Source organism: Falco biarmicus, chromosome Z (assembly GCF_023638135.1).
Source record: "Falco biarmicus isolate bFalBia1 chromosome Z, bFalBia1.pri, whole genome shotgun sequence".
In the NCBI taxonomy this organism is placed as follows: domain Eukaryota; kingdom Metazoa; phylum Chordata; class Aves; order Falconiformes; family Falconidae; genus Falco; species Falco biarmicus.
Window position 1 is genome coordinate 21017130 of NC_079311.1, and position 25621 is coordinate 21042750.

The following is a 25621-nucleotide window of genomic DNA, read 5'->3' on the forward strand; positions in this document are numbered from 1 at the left end:
CCTCCCTTATCCTTTCTCCATGACCAGTTGGTGCCCCAACCTGGCAACCTGTATCAGGCAGCACAGCAAACATCTGTCTTCACAAGCTCCTGCTGCCTAAACACCTGCACAGAAGCGCTGGTGCCAGTGCTGTGCTCAGATTTGTCCCAGCCCTCCTAGTCTTCATCAGTTCTTCAGATAACATTGCCTCTGGGACAAGATCTGCTACGTGAGCAGCCTGCTCCACAAAAAGGATGTGCCAGCCTAATTTTTTCAGCCCTTTGTTGATGAATAGGTACACAGAAGTCAGCCTGGCATATGGGCTGGCTCAACAACAGTAAATGCTGGGGCACATACCAGAGTCACATGATGAATAAACAACAGCAGCCAGATGTAGGCTCCTGTTAACATGTTGTCAGGGACAGCAGTGATGGCGAGGACCTCGCAGACTGCCCCCAAGACTGTTTCTGGACCACCCACCTGCAGGCCCCACACCCTCTTCTGCGGGGTCAGACATGTCCTGTCGCTGCACAGGCTATGCTCCATCCTTTCCTGCTCCACACCACCAGCCCTGCCACCTGGGAAGGGGATGAGGGACCCCTCCTCTGCACTGCACAGCATAGGTGAGGCAGCTGCTTTCTCTGCCTGTGGCTCCTGCTGCACTGAGAGCCCCAAGTGGACTTTTTCCCTGATGGAGGCATCTTCCCAGCAGGTGCCTACTGCTGGTATGGCAGTGTGCAGTTTTAGGAAGTCTCTGGAGTGTTTAGGTAAAAGCCAAAAAATAACTACAGGTCAATCCACACAGGTGTGCAAGTGTCCAGCCCTTTTGATCTCATTAGGAAGCAGGTACTTGAATGATTCTGGGGATATAACATAGACTTTTAGATAACTAAAAGCATACAGTTATTGGTCTCACTGTGTGCCTGTACAAATCAGAGTTGTACGCACTGCCTTTCTATCTATGCTGCTGACAAAACAGGCAAATGCAGAAACAGAGGAATCGCCACAATAAAGCAGAACTACAATCCTATCCCAATGATCCCAATAATTCTCCTCCCACATAGTAAAATGAATATAGATAGAGTAAATATTCCAAATGTCAAGAAGTAGATCATTTGTATTTTAAAACATGAAGACTACTTAACTTTTTAAATATTTAACTTAGTTTAACTATGGGTGACGCTACACCATATGAATGTCTAAGCCTTTCTCAAGGTTTCAGCTACCATATCTACATTCAGATTTTTGTGCGGAGCCAGATTTATTTAATTTTTATAGATCAAAAAGTACTGCAATGGGGTAACAGTTCCATCACTGGGTATGACAAAATAAGTAAACTAAACATAAAACTTAATTCTTAACTATTGTTCCAAAACCATCATGTTTTCTTCACCACTTCTCACATGTGCTATTCATTACTTATTTGCCATGCAAGATCTATTTAATATTTTTAGTCTTGGTGTTTCCATCACCAAGTATGTGGAATTTGTTTCCAAGCCACCTAGGACAAAATGAGCCAGGCTCATTCAGACTGCAAACCCAGCTGGATCCTGCCTGGGCAGGCAAAATCACTGCTGACCACTCATCTCAGCTGGCCAGTTGGAGGATCAGCACAGCAATCACCCCACATAGGACAGGGCAACAAAACCCACCACAATCACATCTGCTAACATGGAGAGAACCAGGCCAGGCTTTTGGGCAAAGTCAGGTTACCACCTGCACAGAGCAGGTATTGCTCCCAACCCATGCCTTGAACTGCCCACTGCCACCAAGTGGTTCCCAGCATGTTGATCTTACTGGTTTGGCCGTTCATCTGACATCTTCCAACAGCCATCACTCCCACTGGCACTGCAGGCTGGTCTGCTGCAGCAAGCCACCAGTGACTGCGGAGAGCCAGGTGAGCCACTGGGAAAACATTGCTTTGGAACACCACAGATCTGAACGTCTTTTGAAAGTGAACGCTTCAAAGTAGCGCATATTTTGTAGAAACTGAATTGGCCTATGCAGAGGAAGGTGGGTATGTCTGTTGGAGGAAATCACTAAAAATAATTCAAAGAGCTCAAATATCTTGAAATAATTAATTCCATGGACTGGTTGTGTTTGTTGTTCTGGATAAATCAGCTTGTCAGCTTTTTACGATCTATATTCCTAGCATCAGGCAGGAAGTGGGAGGCTGCTCTTCCTTCTTCCATTTTAGTCTGTGGAACCACAAACAGGAAGGAGGAACTGAGATATCAGTCCACTGTGCTTATATGAATGTGCCAGTATGCTAGCAGCCACAGGAAGAGAGCTTAGTGATCTCCAGGGCAAACAAAATTTTTTTGTTATAGCTAAAATATTTGTTTCTCAAAATGTTGACTGCTATTTATATATATATATGTACACACGCACACACAGTCTGATATAATCCATAGATTATATATAGGTAGCAAATATATATATATGACAAATATATATACTTTACAGAGTGTATATAGAGACTATATATAGTGTCTCCATACCACATATATACACTACATATCTATACATATAAATTATTTATATACACTGATAAATATATATATATATCTCCCCACCCTTCCACTCTTTATGTATTGTTTTATAGTAGCTTTTCTATGTGGATCTACATATATTCTGTCTAAAAGATCAAAGCTAAAAAAGCTAGAAGGCCATTTGTGTCAAAGAGGACATCCTCCTGAGTTGCCCAAGGTCAGGCCCAAAGGTAAGGTAATACTTGCTGTGTTTCCTGTATGGTCAATAGAAAAAGATAAGGGAGATAAGTGGGGGTGATCTGGGATAAACTGTAATTGCTCTCTGAAGGTGTGTATCTCCTGCCAGCTAAACAGGGAACACAGAAATTACAATGCTTACATTACAGGAAATTTAATATCATGATTAAAATTAGGTAAGACAAAGGTTTTTTTAATTTGTCTTTGTCTGAAAAGGAAAAAGTCTCTTCTTATGGCAGTGCTAGGGTTTTTTTTGAGAAGGACTGGTTAGGTTAGGTTAAGACAATCTCACCATGTGCTACTCTGGAAAGCTCATGAAAAATTTAATTATTATAGCTTGAAGTTCATACTAAATTCATCCTGAAGAAATTAAGTGATCTCTTCTGTGGCTGCTAGCGTACTGGCACATTAATATAAGCACAGTGGACTGATATCTCAATTTCTCCTTCTTGTTCACAGTTCCAGAGATTAATTTACTGGCAGAATCATACTTTTAACCAATAGTATTGAAATGAGATGCTTGATGCCCTGTTTGGTATGTGCAACACTAGGTTAATCAAAGCAAAGAAAACATATTGCAGGATATAATGAAAACCAGATAAATAGAAGATTAGAAAACCATGTGCACTTTTCTGTAGCTACATTTCTGGCTTATGCACGTGAAGTATTTAAAAAATCACTTCTAAGAAATCAAGTGATTCTCAACGGTTTGTTTCTGGAGCTCCCATCTCTTTATAATGGATTCCTCACTATCTTATAACTGCATGCTTCTCTAAGGGCTTCCCTGAGCTCTTAAAGCTGTTTTCTTACAAACAAATTTGAAAATGTGATTATTATCTTATTTAGACAATACCTTGATTGCTTTCTCAATGCAATCTTTCTTTCTTGCTCTGTGTTTAGAATCTGTTATCATTTGAAGCACAGACTTGAAGGAAATAGATTTTCCAAGCCCAGACTTATGCCTTCACAGGATAAATTTAGCTTGAGCATAGTGAAATAAAATTTATCAAAGGACAATGTTGTAAAGGCAGATTTTGGCTTAACACATCTGAAAATATCTTAAAGTAAAATAAATACACATACTAGAAACACAACTACATGTATCAGATACTGTATTGGCTCCTGTGGGAACAGTGCCAGACTGTTCTTCAGCACTGCTCTTCAGAGGATGTTTGCAAGCTTTCCTGCCTCTTATTGGGAAAGTCGTAATCAACATTAAATTGATAAACTAATTGTTGTAACAGCCAGAGACAGTGCTATTTGGTGGAAATCAATTATGTTAGAAGTTTTTCATTTTTCCTACTTATCTTTTGCCTCGTCTGGCTGTAATGTAGACAGATGTCCCAAGTCAGTTTACAGCAAAATTGTAAATGATGCAAATTACAGCTGCATTTGGGCTGTGGAACTTTGAAATAAAGCAAATACTGGTTCATGCATACTCACTGTGCAATTTTCAACGAAAAATTGCTTTCACATGCCCTTATCTTACATGTTCACAAAGTGGGGGGGAAAAAATCTCGGTGGATTGTAGATTATGCTCTGAAAAAAATTACTGGAGACATTTGAAACAACTTTTTCTGGCGCCCAGCTCTCTTAATCCATGCAAATGCAAACATTTTGAGAGATATTTTTAAATTTAAGTGTGGTTTTTATTTTCTTTAATTTTACTCTGGCTTTTTTAAACCAGCAGCCGTACATGTGCCAGTGCGTCTGGAGGGGAGGGAAGTAATTTTTTCTCAGACTAATTTTGGATTGAGTATTATTAATAGTATATTGAGTCAGGTTAATTCTACAGCCACTTTATTATTTTTATGATGATAAATACCATAATAAGCCAACAAGCCCCTTTTAAGATTAAGCCTCAATAACTTAGAGAGTTTATAATTTAGAATATATGCATATGCTTTGCTGAATGAGATTTTCTCACCTAACCGCAGTTGTCCTGAAGTGTAGCACCTGTCTATGTGTTTGCATAAGCACCCTCTCTAGGCAATGGCAATAGGCACTCATCAGACAATCCATCCTAGCATTAAAGACAGGTAGGATGCCAGAGAAATCATTGTTTCCTTGCACTGTCTCCTTCTGTAGCCTACAAAATGAGCTGAATAGCTTAGACTAGATTCCTGCTTTTTAGCCAGCTAAAGTTATGAGAGGTAAACTGTACCCAAAATGCATATGGAAATGATAAGGGAGAACTGAAGTGCAGGGTTTTGGAGCTGTGCACTGTATATGCACGTTCTTAAAATTCCAGCAGTACTCTCAGAAAGCAGATTTCCATTCTCTTACTTTCAGCTTTAAAGCCAGAGTGAATTACCTCACATCAACCACACACAGGAAGCTGAGAGGGGCAAACTATTTCAAGGCACTGAACATCTATGTAAGAGCAGACAAACACCTCCCTCCTTTTGCAGATGCATGATTGTAGCGCTGGAACAGCTGGAACCTAGAAACCCGACCCTCCACAAGTTCTTTGGAGTCCCTCTTGGCAACTCCCTAGCAGTGGCTTCAAAGTCATGAGAACATACCAAATACATAGTCTTTGGTGTCTGGAATATAAATAACAAACGTTGTTCCTTATCTATCCCAAAGAACTAGTTGCAATGTCGCCCTTGCCTTTTATGTACATTTTATGAATGGATGACTGCCAGCACTATAGTTTAACGTTTTAACAATGCAGATCTTCTTTCAGAAAAATCCTGTGATCAGTAAAACCTGCTTTTGTTCCTATGGTAACAAAAAACCTCTCAGCCACCTTAGGATATAGCAAGGCCTCCATCACTGGGATCCCACAGCATGGGAGTAGGCAGCTGTATGTCAGCATCACAGCCTCTGCTTTGTGCCCAGGAAGCAGGAACATAAGCCTCCTTCTCACGGGCTCAAGGCTTAGTAGAACAACACAGTGCTCCCAAGGTTTATATTTACGGTGGTGAACTGGAGAGGTGGTTACACTGATTTTTCCTGCATGTCACTTCCATTTTCTTCCATGCTTCCACCTTCTCTATCTTCAGGCTTTTGCCATGATTCTCTGCAAGATTCTCACATGGAAAAGGCTTCCTCTTCATTCATGTTCTCCCCTACTCCCTCCTCAAATCTTCTGAACTAAGGTTAGCTTGAGAATTGTAGCTCTGAAAGGGAAAAACAATATAAACTTGCTTCACCTATCAAGTCATAACACAAAACTGTTTTAAGCTCTCATCTTACTAAGTCCTACACTAGATGGAGATAGTACTGCTGGCTGAAAGATGTACACTGAGAAGCAGCTCTGGTTACAGGGATTTTTTTAACAAAGTATGTGCTTTCAGCAGGTGATTTTTCTTTTTCTTCTAAAAATGGACACTTGGAAATGGATTGTTGCTTTTTTAGCTATGAAACTGTTTTCATTATGGTTCTGACCTTAATGTTCTCACTACATTAAATTTTATCTGAGAAATCAGTAAAAATTAATGGTAATGTTAAATTCTCCCCTTGTGAAGCAGTAATGGTAAGAGTTAGGAGGCATTTCTGAGCAGTTACTAACGCAGTACCAGAAATTAGCTGCAGAATAAGAGGATCACCTCTGACCATGTCGCTCACCTAACGAAAATAAAATGGTCCACAGTTTAAGAAACTTGGTATCCATTAAAGAAATATTGCTACATGAAGCCTTTTCTCCAACTGGAGGGATTTTCAAATGGTAACTCTTGATGTGCCACCCAGGGATGGCACCAACAGAGACTGTGCGCTTATTAATCTCTGAGGCTGTGCCAAAGGCCCAGCCTCCTTCCCCTCATCACCGTTTTTCTAGCTACCTTTGTGTCGTCCAGTTTTGGATGACAGAATGAAGACAACTCAAAACATCAATATAAAAAGATAGCTCTGAAAAAGGAATCAAAGAATATGCAAAGAAATAATTGCTGTGAATATTACTTAGACAGCAGCTAAGATTGTATATGAATCTTTAAGCAGGGTGATGGCTTCTAGTGCTCCTACCTCTAACTGAAAGTCCTAGCAAGTTACAGAATAGTAAAACATGGATGTTGACTTTATTGATTTGTTGTCAAAAATCTTGTAACAATTTATCCCTCATAAAATGAGGTAAAATTGATTAATAAAATGCTGCAAATCTTCATACCTTATGCGGACCCAGCTGCGGATCTTACATGATTTCCTTACTTTCTCTGAAAATCAAGATAGCTTTGTACCTATAGAAATGTACAAAATTGACTTAGTCATAGACCATCAGCTTGCAGTTACATGACCCAAAGATTTCAGTGGGCAGTAGCTGAACAAATAATTACTCAGCATTTAGGAACCCTTAACTCTCTTTGATGTGATTAAAACTATGCTTCTCTCCATGGCCATAAGCAGATGCTTGAAGAAGGGTTAGCTTCAGGCAAGCACATACGATGCTTCTTCCAAGTATTGTCACACCTCCAACAATTCTGGGGCTTTTTAGACACATGGTTTCTACATTGTCAAGGGATGCTGCAGGTCTACCACCTGCTAACAACATCCTTACATTTGTTTTCAGTGTGACTTCTGTACTGGGACACAACTCCTTATAAGCTCTGAGAATGACTGAAGCCCAAAGTAAATCAGGCTTGTCAGAGGTTGCTGTATGTCTCTCATCAAGTAACAACAGCCCAGTTTAGATTTAAGGTTAGTAGTGCCAAAAGAAAAAAAAAAAGCAAGCTTTTCTGTAAGGCATTCTGTATTGTAAAGCATAAGCAGTGGCGGACAATCCCAATAGCAGATAAATGCATGTCACAGTAACAAATGTTTCTTGCTTAGTTCTCACCTGCCATTAGCGCTTATGAAGATGGAAAAAATTGCTGTTCTTCTGCATCATCTTACTATTCTAACAGGGTAAACATACTCAGCTAATGCTACTGGAGCTTTATGTTTTAGTATATTGCCACATTAGATGAACTGGGGATCAGAAATTCCCATTCTGTTAATTGATTGAGGGCAGTACCTGTCACTACTCTAATGAGTACAAAGTATCTAACTGGTGAAAGAAATACTTTCTTTCACATACGTAAAAATTATTTTTCTCTAGTAAGTAAAAATTATTTTTCTCTAGTAAGTGAAAACACTGGCAAAGAACAAAACAAAGGTGACAGAACAAATTATTTTTTTGTAAAATATGCAATTAAATACCCAGATGGAAAGATGGCATATGTTTCACAGAAGAACAGTCATCATGACCTGAAGTGCAATGTTGATTAGGCTGACTGCATGACTGGCTACATGTGTCAAATGCACAGATTCCGTAAATATTTGTGCTTTGTAATTTTTCTTAGCAGCACTGACTCACTGCAGAGTCTTTACTGCTGTGTGCAAGTGCAAGCACTACACAACAGCACATTATTCCTTTTTTAATATTTTATAAATGTGAAAAATCAAATCTCCAAAATTCATCTACTCTAACTCTCAGCACTCTGGTGGTGGTTGTTGCCTCACTGCACTCAGCCATTTTTTTTACAATATCTCTTAGTGAAGAAATATTCCCTCAGTATTTCTTGAACGTTTGTCTTTTATGACACTTTCATAAGGAAGCTAATGAAACCTGTATGTTAACCTATTATAAAGTAGGTACAAAACTGGTTAAAAAACAAAGTCAAGACTATTTTTCAGTGATTACCATTTTTATGGAAGGATGCACTGAATGAAAGATGACAGTGGGTTCCTGTAGGCCTGACATGATTTAATAGTCTCATCAGTGATGGAAGAGGGAGAATGCATATTATATTTGCAAGTGATACCAAACACTTGTAGCATAGCAAGAGAATTCAAAATGTCCAAAACAGATTGGTGTAAGTGTCAGTAAAAAGAGAGACAAAATTCAGCAGGGAATGTGAGATTTTGCTCCAAAGTCTAACTAAACCACTTCACAGATAGATAGTGAGCCTAGTATCAGTTCTGAATATGATCACAAACTGAAGGAGCCCCCATAGCACCATGCTGCTACAAAGTCATACTCCACAGGAGGCTGTGTAACTGGCAGGACCCTATGACCACCTTTCTGGCCCTCCTCTGGACTTGCTCTTTTCTGGTGCTAGATAGCAAAGCAGTAAAGCAGCTTGCCTGCACAGGTTTTGGGGTCTTCATCTTTGGAGATGTTTAAGAAACAGTTTGACAAACATTTTCCACCAAATAGACCAGATAACCTCCTGCAGCTCCCTACAGATCCAAACCACAGAGGCTGACCTCGAGCTTGTATAACTATCACTCTCCCAAAACAGCTGCTTCTTAGGCTTGAGTTTCTCAGTTTCATTGTTATTTCTGTTGTTAAAATGACACAATATTGCAGTGGCTATTAGTACAATACTAAGACAGAGTCAGTGAAGTCTGACACACAAAAGAAGTTACCAAAATCTGACATACTTGATTACAAAACCTTGATTCACATTGCTTGGAACTTTGTCATCTTTATTTTGCATCTAATTTAATCGGTTTTGGATGGATGGAAAGAAGTATATCCAAGCAAAGTAATAAATGGTATATTGCCCATACCCTAATAACTTCTTGTAACTATTCCAGTGCTTCAGCACCTCTGTGGCCTGAACTAGAGAAATGACACGGAGCCCTAATGCTGTTGTATTGTTCCTTTTAAAGCCATTTAAATTGACAAGATTATGCACCTCAGTGAAACCTGTTCCTGCACAATAAAAAGAAGAGTTTTATAGCATAACAGCTCCAAAAAGTGTTTATGCAGAAGACTTCTTTGATTTCTATATCCCCTCTGCAGGGCTGGACTGCAAAGGCTTGCAGAGCCCATAGATACCGTGGGCATAAGCAGGAGAGGTACAGTGAAAGTTTTGCGCAGCAGATGCACTGACTTGGAGGAATTGCTGGCTGGTGAGCCAAAACCAGAAATTACTATTTTTGGAGGGTTCTCTACTTCTCTGAAGGCTATTCAAGGAAGTTTGGGACCTGACAAGGGCTGACAAAAGGAAAGGAAGGGACAGAATAAAGAAGGAAAAAAATAAAAGTCCACCCCTAAAAATGGGCGTGGGTAGGGCTAGTACTGTGATATTGAGGGTTGCTGCCTAGGTGAAGAAACTTTAAATGTTAGGTATTCTAGTAAAAAAAGAAATACTAGCTGTTTCAGCTTTGGCATCCAAATTAATAAACACTTCTGAGTTTTAATTTTTCAGTGTCTGCTCACTGCCTGTGAAATGGGCAACATACTCTCACAGGAATGCTCCAAAGATGAAATTCATCAGTGCCTGTGAAATGCTTAGATCTGGTAGTGACAAGGCTCAGAGAAAAGCTCCTGAGGAGACAGATCTTTTTCTCTTCAGAGTAGGGTTAGAACTGTGGATAATATATGAAGTACAGAGCTAACTGTCAGCAAACAATAAGGAAAAACAGTGTCTGTAAGCATGCAGTCAATGCTCCTTGGGAAGAGGGCTCCTAAAGAAACATTAGCACGTAACCAGATAATTAAAGCAGGCACACTGCATATACACAAAGTGCTTAAACAAGTTTCACATGTGAACTTTGCCTAGATGCTTCTACTGTTCAGGTTCTTGACTTTGCAACCTTAATATCCTTCTCATGTAGCATTACAGAGGTGGATTTATTGGCTGCAAAGCAAGGGGTGGCTGCAGTTTCCGTTAAGACACTAGGTAGCTTCCTCTCCCTTACATTCTGACTTAGTAGCAGGGGTAGAGTTGACAGCTATTACACATTTACTGAATGACACACATATTAATACCCAGGCGGACAGGGATGAGGCTTAGACTTTAAACTGAGGTTTTAGTTCTTGCAGTAACACACCACAATCTCATATGTGATTGGCTTTTTGCAATCATACTAAGTTTTCTCCAGCATTAATGTTTTCCAATTTACTTCCATGATTGGTTCTCTATTTTGGATTATTTTTCCACCCAGATTTACTAATATGCAGTTTTTCAAACTAATATCTCAATTAGTTTAAAATCCAGGTTCTGTAGTTTCCTATGTATCACTCCTTGATCCCTAGAACACAAAAATATCTGCAGTAGATTTCTGCAGCCATAGATCTCAGCAGCATAGGAAAAGTAAGTAACATACCCCCACACACACAACTTATAAATACAATGTTATTTTGAATCAGAGAAGCTATGCTCCTTACATACCTTTCTTTATGAGTGACAAGAAGGAAAAAAAAACCAAACAACCCAACCCAAAACACAGCTGACATCTTGTTTGCTCTTCATTTTATTCTGCTTCAGCAGCATACTCAATTGGTGTGACAGATGACTACTTCAAGGTATTTCAGAGACCTGATTTACAGTCTAGCCACATAAGCATTAAAGGCATGGGTGTGAATCTTGATGAAGTCATAAAACCAGTCAGTCTAGTGGAAAACTATTAAATACCTAAGTATTATGCTAGATTAGTACACTTGCCAGAAATCTAAAAAAATTAATACACATCATACAATCTTTCTAATCACAGCAAATAAAGTTATGGTGAGATATCTTAACACATGTCAAAGAACACAATTTTCTATTACTGAGATGATTGAATCATAACTTCTAGATAAAGCGTGCACATGCCAGTTATTTGAAAAGCTTACAGAACAGCATAGCAGAACAGGAACACCATGAGAAACTGGAAGGGTGGCAAGGATTTAATGATAGTGCCCCCCACAAAAATGTAGATGCCAGAGATCTGCACTTCTGGATAGAAAGTGTTTGCATATTTTGAATAGATTCTTTTTTAAGTTGCTGACTCTGCATTTTTAAATCTTAAAAAGACCTCTGAATTTTATTTAGAGATACAATGAACAGAAATGGGCTGAGTTTAGGGATAAAGTAAAAATGTGAATAGAGTATATTTCATCTCATAGTCACTGCAAACAACCTCAGTATCACTACTATTCTTGCTTTGTACAGAAAAGGGAAACAGATAATGCTGGAAAATGTCTTATTCCCATGAAACTTGAAAACGCTATCCAACCTGGTAAATGACAAGCAACTTATTACAGCTTCTAGTAACAGTGATATTGTAGCTACATCCGTCTCACAATATGTCTTTGTACTAGAGTAGTGGATCACTTTTTCTGATCTGAGGAAAATGGGAAAGGTTGGGTGTTCCTTTTCTACCTACTTCTATATGTCTAGGAACAGATATTGTCATCTTCACTGCAACTGTCATTCATAAATGTCCTGTTTGATAACTTTTTTTTATTTGCAATAGGAAATCTGAGTTCCCAATTTTCAACACAAATTTAGCTCTGCTGAGTAGGAGGTTTACCACGTCTCACTCAAAGCACAGAGGCATGAAACTTCCTCAGAGATAGGCAGGGATGAGGGACATTTTCTGTTAACTCACCAGTCCATATCTCCAAGGAGAGAGCTCTCCACAATTGCTGACATCTCCAGCTTGAGTGGTACAGATAAAATTATGCATGGCACTTACATGTTTCCAAGATAACATGTATTTCTGTTTACATATTTACAACTTTCTCATTATGTGATTGGGAGGGGCCAAAGGAAAACAGTACGTAAGACCATACTCTTTCCAGGCACTCTGCAAACACCAGAGGTGCCCCCCTCACCCCAAAGAGCCCATAGTCTGTAGAAACCGACTCATTCTTCCTCTGTGAAGAGTGCTGTCTACATTGGATGCAGTTTAGAAATTTTCAACGCAGCAGACGTTAACAAAGTCCTCACGCAACATTAGCACGCCAATCGGGTGAAACCTCTACTTTGTCAATACAGAAAATCAAGATACTTTTTGAAATTTGTTTTCAACAGAGCAGAAACAACAACAGCTCAAATCGAGTGTTAAGTACCCTAGGTAATACTTACCATATACACACTGCTGAAGCCTGACTTCACCTTTTCTTTTTTTTTTTTTTTTAACATGAGTGTTACAACTTAAAATTTCAGAAGAATGGCTATGATTTGTGAGCTAACTCACAAACGGAGGGAATAAAAAAAAGCAATTTGGAAACAGTACCTTAGGGAACGGGCCTGCAGACACTTTTTTATTTGCACAATCGTTACCGCAGCGGGTGTGCATGCCCCGCCCAGGAGCCGCTCCGCGGAGCGCTGCGGGGGCCGCACCTCCAGCCGCCTGGTCAGTGGGGTGTCCCGGCCCCCCAAAAAAACCAGTTCTCAACTCAGCGACTGACGTAACATGGGAAAATTACATTTCTGGAAGCTCCTCCCGGCGGTGCGGGGCAAGGCACACGGCGGGCGCTGGCAACGGTGCCGGGACCAGCCCCGCCGTCCCGAGTCCCCACAGGGGAGCGCGGCGTGGCACACGGCGTGCCACGGGGGAAAGTCGGGAATGGCGGGTGTGAGCGGGGCGGCAAAGGAGCGTCTCCTCCAGCGGGGCGTTTCCCGGGCTGCGCCCCCGGCACACGCTCCACACCGAGGCTCAGGCTCGCACCCCCGAGGGCTGCACGAACACCACCCCCCGGAGGCAGGCAGGGGCGGGCGGCAAGGCCGGGCAAGCAGGAGCAGGCGGGCAGGGGCAGGTGGGCATGCAGGGGCGGGCAGGCCAGGGCGGGCAGGCCGGCAGGGGTGGGCGGGCAGGCAAGCAAGCCCCCGGCACAGCCAGCTCCCCGCGCCGGGCAGGCCGCCTGGCACGCAGACACGCGTGGGCGCCGCCTTCGCGGGACAAGGGCTTTGCGGGGTTCCACGGACCGCCACCGACTTCACGGAGCGATTTCACGGCAGCTGCCCCGGCCCGAGCTCCCGGCGACCCCCGGGAAGGGGGAAGGGGGAAGCTACCGCCCCCACCCGGCCCCGACCCGCCGGCCCGCTACAATCACGTGGCGGGAGGGGGCGGGGCGGCCGTCACGTGGGCGCGGGGGGCCGGGGCTGGCGGCCGGGCTGGAGGGGAAGATGGCGGCGGAGAGGGAGCCCCCGCCACTGGGGGAGGCGCGGCCCGCCGACTTCGAGGAGCTGGAGGACGGCGAGGACCTCTTCACCAGCACTGTATCCACCCTGGAGGTGAGAGACCGCCCGGCACCGCGGGCTCCGAGCCCCCGCAGCCGGGCCGGCGCCCGCCGGGCCCTCCCTTCCCCGCCAGACCGCCGGTGCCGCGCTCCTGCCTGGGGGCCCCGGCCCCCGCCCGGCCGCCGGCCTTCACCGGCCCGGCCCCCAGCAGCGGCCCCGCCTCTTGCCGCTGTGCCGGCCACGGTGGCCCCTCGGCGCTGCCCCACCGGCGAGCGAGTGACCTCGGCCCAGTGGGAGCTCCGTGGTTCCCTTCGGGTCTTCTCCGGCCGAGGGAAACCGAAGACTCTTTCTCCAAGTGCCGCTGTGCCGGGTCCCCGCTCTCCTTTGCCTTAACCCCTTCTTGTGCTGCCAGGGTAATAAACATTTGCACCTTTCCTCTGCACGCAACGCCTCTTTCGCTGGTCCTCCCCCCCACCCCGCCTTAGACTTTGCGTGGATTAATAACAGCCCACTTTCTTTGTCTGGCCTCTTTCCGAGGCTTCACCCCCTTGCAGTTTGCAAAAGCGCGTAGAAACTTACTCTTCGCCGGAGGCGGCGCAGCGCTGGGTGCCTCTGGCCGGCTGCGGCCCCTGGCCCCCTGGCCGGAGGGGCAGTTCGGGGCCACTGAAGGCAGCAGGCGTGCCTGCCAGGCGTTGTGAAGCCTTGTTCACAGTCGTTCAGTAGTTCAGACAAATGAGTCTGGAAGACAGGAACATTTGTGGTGAACACATCTCTAAACCGTGCTCGCTTTTTGTGTCAGGAGTGTAATACAGAAAAAAAGCCCTAGAACAACTGGATGCATAAATAGGTCCTCCTTCTGAAAAAGGCTTATGTGTTCATTATAGTGGGAGCTTTTCTTGCTGAGTTGTTGTGGTCGTTTTTCTCCTAAAGTGTTCTGCTAGTATCATCTGGAAGACCTTTGTTCTTCCTGTGCACAGTTGCCCATTTAAAAAGAAAATTGTTCATGTTCCTCTTTTCCTGAAGAGTTTCCTGTCCCTGACCTTTACAGTAATAAGATCAATGCATGTTTCTTTGTTTTACCCTGGCTGTTGCCTGTCTTTAACGAAAAAGGCCAGTATGCAAAGAGGCTCCTAAATGTATTTTAAAGTCACTTGCCTTCTCTCAAGTAGCTTCTTTTTTTTTTAATAGATGCATAATCTGTGCTTTGGTAGAAAAAGATCTGTGGTAAAATGCTGTGAAGGAATAGCAAATGATGTGAACTTGCAGTTGACAAGAATTGTATCAATAGACTTCTGTGCATCTCTGGGTCTATTATTGGAGTCTTGTTCTGTGTATGAAGACAGCAGTTTAACAAATAATGTCTTTACTGGTACAGTCTAGAATTAAAGCTGCAAGAGATAAGATATAGTGTCTAAACCACTGTTACGGTAAGAAGTCCTTATCTTAATGATACAAAACAGTTATTGAAAACTCCTCTAACTGCAAAAACCAGCAAAGAAATGCACTTTGTATCGAGTGGTTTGGCTGACAGTTCGCTTGCGCTGCTTTGTTTTTGTAAAAAGTATTTGGAAGAAAGTAGTTGAGTAGAAAGGGGAAGCCTCTTTAAGTAAAGAGAAGCTTTGAAAAGCTTTGTCAGTGAAACTTTTTTTGACATCTAATCAGCTACAGCATATAGCCAAGAGCCTTAATCTTGTGTTTTTCTTGCAAGTTTGGGAGGAGGAGATCATGAAAATTGACTTTGAACTCCTTGCTAGTTTGGATGTAGATTATTTAACTCAAGTGTTTAGGACACCTTAGTCCAGAGAAGAGTGATTATCTCATGGTGCGGGCCTAATTAAACTTCTGTCTGGAGTGTTGTTTTAATCCTGTAAATATTCATGAAGTAGCTGTTTCTAAGTGCCAGTGGAAGTTCTACAGTAGCAACAGAATGGTGCCATGCTTTTTGTCATTGATCGTGTATTTATTTGATGATACCAGAGGAGAGACCATGGTAAGGAACAGTGAGGTTCAAAGCCAGTGGTACTTCGAAGTGGTTCCTAACTGGTTTATCTTGGAGCTGTCCATTTGCTTTTTGTGTGATTAATTTCAGTGTCTCCCTCTCCTATTTTTCTTGCTTTCATTCTCATGGCAGCTCACAAAAGGCATGCTGCTTCTTTCTAACCTATGATGTGGTTGTGCATTGGAGAAGCTGTGAGATTTCTACTGCATCTTTCAAATAGCTTCTATGCTAACAAAAACTCCATTTGGAAAACACATGCTAACTCATCTAAGTTTCTTCTGACAACATATAAAGTCAGTGTATGTTATGAATGGCAAATACAGGAAGGCTTACTGACTTCAGTGGCTTATCTGTGTAATCAAATGGAGAATATTGCTTATTTCAAGTTGAATTCTCTGATGTGAAGAAAAAGAAGCTGGAGTTTTAACTTTCTTGGTGCATGTACTAGAAGTTAATGTCTTGAATTAAATCCTCTTAATCCTAGAATATAAAAGATTAAAGATCACACTGAGCTGTAATACCTAGCACTTCTGGGGAGCAGTGGGAACACATTCTAAGACTTGAAAACTTGCTGAGTGGCACAGAATGAGAACTATTACTTTCAGTAAATGTCAGGCACTTATGAACTCTGGGCACTAGGCTGAACAGCAGCTTGTCTGAGCTCGTGGGGTACTCATTTCCTTGTCAGATATCCACAGTGCCTAAGAGCAGTAGAATGATTATTTGTTTTTTATTGTGCCAACCATATTGTAATGTCTGGAGGACTGCCTCCACAAAATTCATGGTCACTGAGTGGTCTCCCTTTAGCTGCTAGATTTGCTTTCGTCAGTGAGAATGGCCAGTCTGAATCAGACAATTGGTCTGAGCCAAGATTCCATTTACAGTGATACTCAGTGGTGGATTCTGTGTGAAGAACATTACTTGTGATTATATGTAAGTGCTGATAGTCACCCTCAGTGCTCTTCCAGCCTCCAGGTTTTTGTATCTCAAGGACTTCCTGAGCCCTAGGTAACATTACAGTATTAGTAACTTTCCATGAACTTTTAGCTACTTGCTAAATTCTCAAGTGCGTGATTTTTTGTTTCATTAGAAAGTGTCCATGATATGCACAAGTTTTGGAAGTTAACTGTGCATTATGAAAAGAATCATCCTCCTGTTAGTGGTTTGTAATCAACAAATCGGTAATCTGCTGTGTCCTCTGCCACTGTTAGGAGGGACTGCAAACAACTGTATGAAAGTAATTTTTGGCAACACATATGAAAAAAGCATATGTTAGATTTTCTGACAAATAGTATTTTTAGCGTTACTCTCATTTTGTAATTTCCTTCTCCTTCCTCCTCCTTGCCCTAGTCTTTCTCTGCCATCTTCCTTGTTTAACTGTTGCACCACTTCTTACTTAACTTCCTCTAAACATCTCACTCTGTATTGCCTGTCTTTTGTAAAGCAGGTGTCAGATGAACATGTAGCTAGGCTTCACCTACTCATTTCAATGGGTATTTATATTCCTAGTTTATTTTGTAATGGAAGATTATATAGAGGCATTTGAGAACAATCAGTAAGTGGTAGATGTGGTAACCTGTCAAGGACTGTCATTTAGGGCAGGGTGTGTATATAATCCCATTGCCAGTTTATCAGTTTATGTCAAAGATCAGCAATATGCACTTGTTTTTTGCACAGAAGGCAAAACATTAGGTAGGAGAAGTCCAGATGTCTTTCATGATATCCATTGAATTAACAGTGACCATTACAGAAGGTAATTCCAAGGTTAATTCTTGTGTAATTCTACTGGAAATGTGTCTTGTTCCTTGGTGTTAAATCCAGGCTGTAATGGAAGCATGTAGGTTTTCATTCTAGTATGGTTGCTTGTGTCCTCTTACTTCCTGCTGAAAATGTTAACTGTCCTGCCATTAAGTCTGTTCTCTCTGCCCATGCTGTGATTCATTCTTCTGTGATTCTTCACGAGCTTCTGTAACCCTGTTTCAGACAATGAGCTGGCTTAACTTGAACAACTAGAATAATATGATGGTCAGCTTTTGTCAGCCTACTGTGTTCTGACTGAAGGAGGCTAGGAAGGGTTTCAGACCAGTAGTTGAACTGGTTTGAAGGGGACCCTACTATTAAGAGAAGGGAGGATAACCGAACATCTAGGGCTATAATTTCAGCCAACAGAAAATGTGAGAACTTGTTCTTGTTTCTTTTAAGTCAGAGCTATAAAATACTTAATTATTGCCAAAAAATGTAATGCACCAAAAAAAGGAAAAAAATGAGCTTGCTATTGCCGTTGCAAATTGGAATGGGCACATAGGCCTCTCACCAGAAACTTGTTTTCTAGAAAACAATTAAAGCAGGATCCTGACTGTCCTGCATACCTGAATGTCCTGGCCATTGGGCATCTTGGTTGTTGGATGCTTCACCTGACTTTCTTTCAGCTCAGGAGCGATTTGTAAATTTCACAGGCATGTACCTTTCAGGAAATGGGCATGTTTGGAACACTTTGTGAATCATTGGCCTCAAGTAAACTTAAAATTTCTAAACAGCTGTGCTGTTTGTGTGTGTCTGGCCTGTGAGGGTTTTTTGTTAGTCTTGTCTTTCATTTCTTTTATGATACTCAGGTTTTCACTATGCTAATACTAACTCCTCTGACAGCCATTTTAATCACCATTTCAACTGTACTTCATAGAGATAAGGGAGCAAAGTTGGGGTCCTGTCTTATAGCTTGTGCCTGTAGTAGGGTGTAACTGGAATAGCTTAATATGTTAATAGCTGTCTGGGTGTATGGATGCATTTTTTGAGAAGCTGAGTAGCAAACTCTGAGCCACTGACTGTTTAAAATAATTGGATTATCAGGAATTACTGCCTCTAGTTTCTGATACATTCAGTGCTGTGGCTTTCTGGGTTTTCATAGTTCCCTGAAAACTATGTCTGTTTTGAAGAGAACTTCTAAAGGTAACAAACTGAAGTTTGTTGCAGAACTCTTAAAAACAAACTGATGGCTGTGTTCAGACCATAAATAATTTTTAAGGAGTTTCTACACTATGTCTTTTTCATACGTGCCTGGCTATATTACAACTGGTGTTCGTGGAGGTGAATTGATGAACTATATACCCTTCTGCATCTGTGGTAGTGTGGGGTCCCCACTATGTCCTAAGCCCCAGATCTATGAAACTGAGCAGGTTGCTGTTCCAAGTAGAGTAGCAGAAAAACTGGTTTGGAATGGGTGTCTGTAATGGTTTTGTGAAGAATTGCTTTTGCTGATAAAACTTTAAACTGCTTGAACCTCACAGGGAAATCAAGCATTTCCGTGCTTTGCTTTTCTAGCTGAAGGACAAGATCTTGAAGTCCCAGCTTCATGCAGCACTGTCGGGAGAGACAGACTGTTACTTCCGCAATATGCTACTTCTGAAAACAATTAAAACTGTTGACTATTAAATGTGACACATACTATTTATACTGTCATTTGTAGAGTAATGAAGCATGTCAAATGATGAGGTTTTCTTAAATTTCCTAGTTAATTTCATCTAAATTGGTTGCAAGCCTTGTGATACAACTTAAGGTTCATGCTTCATAGAGTGAACAAATACACTTTTATTACCCCAGAGCACTCTGTTTGCTGTGGGACCATTTTGGCATTGGTTTAGTATGAGATGAGAAGTGTACATGTGATAAGTGGATTGGTTCCTTGTCAGGTTGTAAAATTTTACTATCTACTTACGGTTCCTGAGTGTTTCTGCTTCAACTTTCTTTGCAGGCTGTAGGTCAAAACCCGAGCAGTTTGAGAGGCTGCTTCTTTTGTCGCCCATCACTTTGCTCTGTTTACTGGTTTCTCCACATTGTATGTGGGCTTTTCAGAGGCTGGCAGCCTTTGGCAAAGGGAAGGGGATATAACCTCTTCCATCATTTGAATTGAGTAGTTCCTTGTTAGCAACCATAATATGTTTTAAAGCAGTATACATTTTCTGGTATTCTTGTATTTGCTTTCATCTTCCTTCTGTCTTCAGCAGGGACAAGCTTGAGCTAACACCTTTCCAGGTCAAGAGAGTCTTGTTTTCATATGTCCTCTGCAAAACTCTTTTGTACTGTGTCTGAATTGATCAGACAGGATTTTTACTTTTTCTTACTTGCTTCCTCTGTACCAGAATTTGACATGACTGAGGTCTAGATAGATGCAATGGCCAGCATCTTGCTCTGTGCTGCTTGAAGTAAAGCAGCAGTGCCATACTCCATGTCAGGATGGGCACTGTTCTTAGAGAGTCAGCTGTAAGGAAGGCCTCTGCCTTAGAACTGTTGCCTCTGGTACATTTGTGATTATGAAAATACAATGGCATTTCAGTATGTTTCAGAGTTTTTTTAATCTTTTGTAGCCTGTGGCATTTGTTGAAGTGTAGCCTGAAACGTTTGCTATCTTATTTTGGATTCTGGTTCTGAACTTAAGTTATGATAACTCTATGCAGAAATTAGGAAGCAAGTAGTGACAATTCACAGGTACTCCTTTTGAAGTGTATGCATTCATGAATAAATATGCTATTGTTGAAAGCTTCTTAGCTAGCTATCTTGGATGAAGTTGTGAGAAGTCAGTCTTGCAGATTTTCTAATACTATGGCAATAAGTATAGTTGATACTTATTCAACAAGGATTTTCTAATTGAAGCACTGATATTGTTAGGTGTGTATTTACAAGTAAACTATGTTTGGTATCCTAGCTTCAGTACTGCTTTAATTTTCCTGAGTATCTTCAAGTGTTTTGCTTTTTCACAGGGCAAGTTCTAGTCTTCAAGTGAATTAAGTATCTGTGGCAAGCCTGGCTTCTGCATACAGTGCAATGAAACCCTTTGTGGCAATAATCCCCAAATTCAACTTGTTGCAAAGCTATCAGTATTTCTTATGGCCACAGGCAGCCTTGAATCATTTTGATGGTGTTGACGCACTCTTTTAATCTCTGAAAAAATGCTATAGAGTACTTGGAGGGGTATTTTATTGATTTTTTTTTTTTTTTCTATGTACAAACATGGATTTAAAGGGAGGCCTTTCCAAAAGGAACTTAATAATCAGATTACTTTTAGAAATCCTAATAAACTTACTGTCGATATTTCTGTAGCAGCTTTTGTTTCATGTTAATTAAACCTGAGGAAATGGGTGACTTTTTTTTTTTTTTTCTCTTTGACAAAGAAATGAGAAGAGCTGTTGACTAGGTCATATCTTTTGTTCATTGTTACCATGCTAGGAGTAGGAAGTGGAAATAGCTGACAGCGTTTCCTTTCTGTACATTTTGCTCTCTGCAATGAAAGAATGTTTGTTGCAATAATTCTTATATACTGATACTTGGCAACTGGTTCTCTGCTAATTATTTCACTTTTTTTTTTTTCAACAGTCAAGTCCTTCATCTCCAGAACCAGCAAGTCTTCCTGCAGAAGACCTTAACACAAACTCCAATGGTCCAAAGCAGGCAGAAATCATGCTAGATGATGACAGAGAAGACCTCTTTGCTGGTAATGGCTATTTTTTTCAAATGTATCTGCATAAACTGTTTTGCACTTGAAAGAGAATTGCTTTGCTGGGAAGGAGGATTAAAGGCCTTCAAGTAGTTTGGCAATGATGTACAGGTTTTTTCTTGTGCTACTTTGTAACGTTAGTTAAATTTGTTTACTAAATACAAATTTCTTAGTGGTGTGTACTATCAGTGCATAGTGTGGTGTGTTAGATGGTTAGTACCATGTTCTGCTGACAGTAATAATACTATTCATCATTATGTAATTAACAATATTCAAATCTGTATAAAAGCATGACTGGAGTTGCATCCTGGTTTGCTGCTCTAATATCCACACATAAGCCATCCCAGTCTTTTTTCCAATTATAAAGAAAGATTATTTAGATCATATTGCAAGTTGGAGGGTATTTCCTTTTTCTTAAGACTCTTTCATTATAATGAAAAGGTAACAAACTGGCACATGGGACCAGTCCTGTCATTTCATTAGTACATGATTCTGTTTCTGATACGTAACAGTACTGCACGTTGTGGAGGAAGATGTGTGAAAGTTCTGATAAGGAATCAGTCAATACACAACACATTCTAACGATTCGTTAATCAGTCACTACTGGTGTTGGTTTTCAACTATCCTAATATGGGTTATGGTTGCTGTCCATTACAGATGTAGAAGCATTAACCATTCAAGAATGGTGTAATGTTTGGAGTATATTACATGGGTCAAAAGATGGTTCTGCATGCTGCTTCTCAATGCTAACACTTTTCCTATTACTGCATGTTGAGTAAGTCAGTTGGCAGTCTCTCTGAGTACAGTCCTCATGTCATCTTCATTCTGATGTAATCATTCAAAAAGAAACTTTATAGCCTTTAGCTTTGGCTATTTTGTATAGATATGTGTATACACACGCCCGTTACCTTTGTTCTGAACTTACTAAATTTTTATTTGCATGTATTGGAACTTAACATTTGCTTATGACAGTGTTAGAATTTATTGACTATTTTACTAATCTCTGAAAATGTTTTAAGAGAAGAAGAGTAAAGAATAGGCGGGTAATCTTAACTTTTTTTTAATATATATATTACCTGATCTTATGACTACAAAGACCAGCAGTGCTTTAGCAATGAAGCTTCCTAATACTAGTAATTTGGTTGTTTAGCTTCAGTGTGTAAAGCCAGATTTTTATAACCATAGAGCCATATGGAATAGATATTTTAGGAAAGCCAGTTCTCCTTTGGATAATATTAAGGAAAAAGGTGGCTGGAGTAAATATTGAGGGGAACCAGACAGAAGGAACAAATGTTAGCAGCCAGATTGTTTTAACTGAACTGTGTTTAAAACAACACAGAACTGATTTAATAAATTTGAGTTTTTCTATGAAAGACAATTTCTTCACGCAGCACTGAACTGGAAGTATCTAACATACTGCATGTCTAACAACTAAGACTGGTGTTTAAACGGTCAGTTTACATACAGATTGAGGCTAGTACAAACTCTCACATAGGGGAAAAAAACACAGATTGATTTATGACAGAATATGACATTTTTCACAGCATCCTGTTTTAAGCAGGAAGTTTGTGTAACACAGTTGTACCCTAGTGATGAACTTCTGTCTTTGTATCACTGTCAGCATAGGTGTTCTCAAAAATGACGTCTAATTTGTGTTCCAGTGCTGTGCACTCCCAACTGTTTCTTTCTTAGGACTGTTTTGTTAGACAATGTTGTTAATCCATCTGATTAACTTTCTGATACCGATTTGCAATGAATAGAAACAATGTGAAAAGGCAATATGAGAGACCTATTTTCTTGCTTCCAGCATGATTGCATGAGCCTCACTTTCTATGAAAACAGGAGTTAATTTACAAGTGAGTGTGATCGGGTGTTTTTTCTTCAACATGTTGAAATTCCAAAGCAACCTATCTTGGCAGAGCTTATAGGAACACTTTACTGGAAAGGAAGTGAAGGAAGTTCCACAGCTTTCTAACTTACCTTGTTCCTTCATACTGAATTATTAGCTACAATGAAATCCTTCTGAAAGGAGGGACTCTGATGTTCTGGGGACAAACTATTCTAGTTTTGCAGAGTTATTTGTAAAAAATGCGATGGTATGCCTCTCTAGCTATTCTGGCTAACAATACAAACTAATAGGAAAGGAGGTGCGGGAAAACAAATTACATGATTTCCTGTACTGTTTTAATGCATTTCAAAAATCCCAGGTTCTCTAGGCTTTTTTTTTGACTATACTTAAAACCTCTTTGCTGTTGTGTTTCCGCAGCAGCTACTGGAGAGCATGTGCAATAAAATATTTTAGCTATTCATTACCTTGTCTCTGGTGACTAATAAGTGAACTATTAAAACTGGGTTTCAAAGGTGGAAGAAAATTAGTTTTCCAGCAGTCACTGGACACCAGTAAATCTTGCTGCTCCATTCATTAATTAGTATGTGGTTCTTTGTTCTGTAAAAAACCAAACTGCCTTGCTAAACCCACTTAAGCACTTTCACCCTTAGAATAAAAGTCAATGTGTTGGTTACTTGGCCAAAAAAGAACTACTTTGTCTTACCTTGTAGAGCTCTTAGATGTGGAGGGCATAATGGTCAGTACTCCAAAGCAGGCAGTATTAAGAATACCTTGGGGGGGGCTTTGGGGTGTGTCTTAAGATCTGGCTGTCTATAAGCTTCTACTGTAGAGTGAAGAACTAGATCGTGAATAGTGTTCTAAAATGTTGGCCTAAAGTTATGTGTATAGCTGCAGAAATGTGCTGTGGACTGCCTGTGCAGAACATAACTGTCTCTGCCTTCCGCTTCTGGTGCTCACACATGATGAGCGGGTCTGTGAAGTTGTATCAATGCTCTGGCACTGTTTTCAGAAAAATGGAAAATCAAAATTTTTCCCCTTCCCTAGTCTAGTAAAAGATTAGTCTTTATGTTCTTTTGTTTCTTCAGCTCTAATAGGTCTTTGGGAATGGATCATCTTACACAAGTATCTATCTAGCTACTGTGTCCTGGGGGAAATGCATTGGGAGGTGGGGCAATGTTTGTTTTTATTGGGTTTTTGTCATGATAGGTTTATCTTAGGCTTTTTTCCTGGGAATTGGTACAGCAAAGGAGATGCTAGTTCTGTGAATCAAGCAAGACGAACTTTAAACCCAGCTGAACACCAAAAGCTTCTAGCTAATAGTGTCTGTCAGGCTGTTGTCATGGGGTGTGTCTGATGAGAAGAGTTCAGTGCAGATGCCTCGCTGCTTTTAGAAGCTGGTTGTTGAGTTCTATGTCTCTTCTGCAAGAAATAAATCCACAAAAGCATATGAACCTACAGTTTTGAAGTCAGAAGAAGGCCTTATTAGTGGCTGACTGTTCTGTTAAAAGTGTTTCTGTTCTCATTAAGATCATCTACAGTACTCCTGGTGTAACAGTAAGGGTCATGGGCTGTGACTTAGGTGTAGTGGTTTTTACTGTCAATTCTGTTAAAATATCTGTCTCTGAAATACTGCTATACCTGGAGAAGCCTTTTCTAATAACTTGTCCTCTGTTCTGGACAACAGTTTCTACTTTGGTTTACTTCCACATTTATGTGATCACCTGAGTAAACTTTGAAAGATAGTAAGCCAATTCAAACACTCAAGCCATGACAGAATCTTAGAGGTCTGACATTTAGAAGCGTGACCAGTAAAAATAGCTTACTTAGCTGAAGTGAGCTGCTAGTGAGGAACTGCAAACGTGCGCTTTAGAAACTTGGTGTAGTTGGCTGTAGAATGTTAATTAAACATAAGTAGTTGTCTTCTGCAGCAGGGTAAGAAGTTTTCATGTTCTTTTGGAGCTAAGCATCTTGACAGTGATCCATGACTGTTGTGGTTTAACGCCGGCTGGCAACCAAGCACCACGCAGCCACTCGCTCACTCCCCCTCACCCAGAGAGATGGGGAGGAGAATCAGAAAGGAATGTAAAACTCGAGTGTTGAGATAAGAACAATTTAATAGGTAAAGCAAAAGCCATGCAGGCAAGCAAAGCAAAACAGGGAATTCATTCACCACTTCCCATGGGCAGGCAGGTGTTCAGCCATCCCCAGGGAAGCAGGGCTTCATCACATGTAATGGTTACTCGGGAAGACAAACACCATAATGCCAAATGTCACCCCCTTCTTTCTTCTTCCCCCAGTTTATATACGCAGCATGACATCATATGGTATGGAATGCCTCTTTGGCTAGTTCAGGTCAGCTGTCCTGGCTGTGTCCCCTCCCAATTTCCTGTGCCCCTCCAGCCCTCTCGCTGGCAGGGCCCAAGGAACTGAAAAGTCCTCGATTTAGTATAAGCGTGACGTAGCAACAACTAAAAACATCAGTATGCTGTCAACATTGTTCTCACATCACAGCCAATATAGCTGGTGATAGAAAAAGGAAGAATTGAAGGGGAATAGCTTTCATTTTTTGTGGTTTATATTTTATTATATATATAACATGTTATGTATTTGTAATTTTTTTCTGAGAAATGGTTCTGTAAAAGTCGTTTGTATAATATATAACATATATGTTGAATGCTGTTAGCCAACAGAGAA

The 25621-nt window shown here is 41.0% G+C and overlaps 1 protein-coding gene and 1 long non-coding RNA gene across 3 annotated transcripts in view; one reads left to right on the top strand and one right to left on the bottom strand.

The window, feature by feature from the left end:
- The window catches only part of LOC130142356 (uncharacterized), a 30993-nt gene extending 17651 nt beyond the window's left edge, over nucleotides 1-13342 (bottom strand). For both annotated transcript variants that reach the window (XR_008819367.1, XR_008819368.1), the window contains exon 1: nucleotides 12015-13342. This is a non-coding gene — a long non-coding RNA (uncharacterized LOC130142356). The remainder of the gene's footprint in view (nucleotides 1-12014) is intronic.
- A 146-nt stretch (nucleotides 13343-13488) lies between these two features.
- Nucleotides 13489-25621, top strand: part of SNX2 (sorting nexin 2) — a 32619-nt gene continuing 20486 nt past the window's right edge. The window contains exons 1-2 of the mRNA XM_056324109.1: nucleotides 13489-13645; nucleotides 20958-21075. Of these exons, the coding sequence (XP_056180084.1) occupies nucleotides 13538-13645; nucleotides 20958-21075 (226 nt within the window). The 5' untranslated portion in view covers nucleotides 13489-13537. The remainder of the gene's footprint in view (nucleotides 13646-20957; nucleotides 21076-25621) is intronic.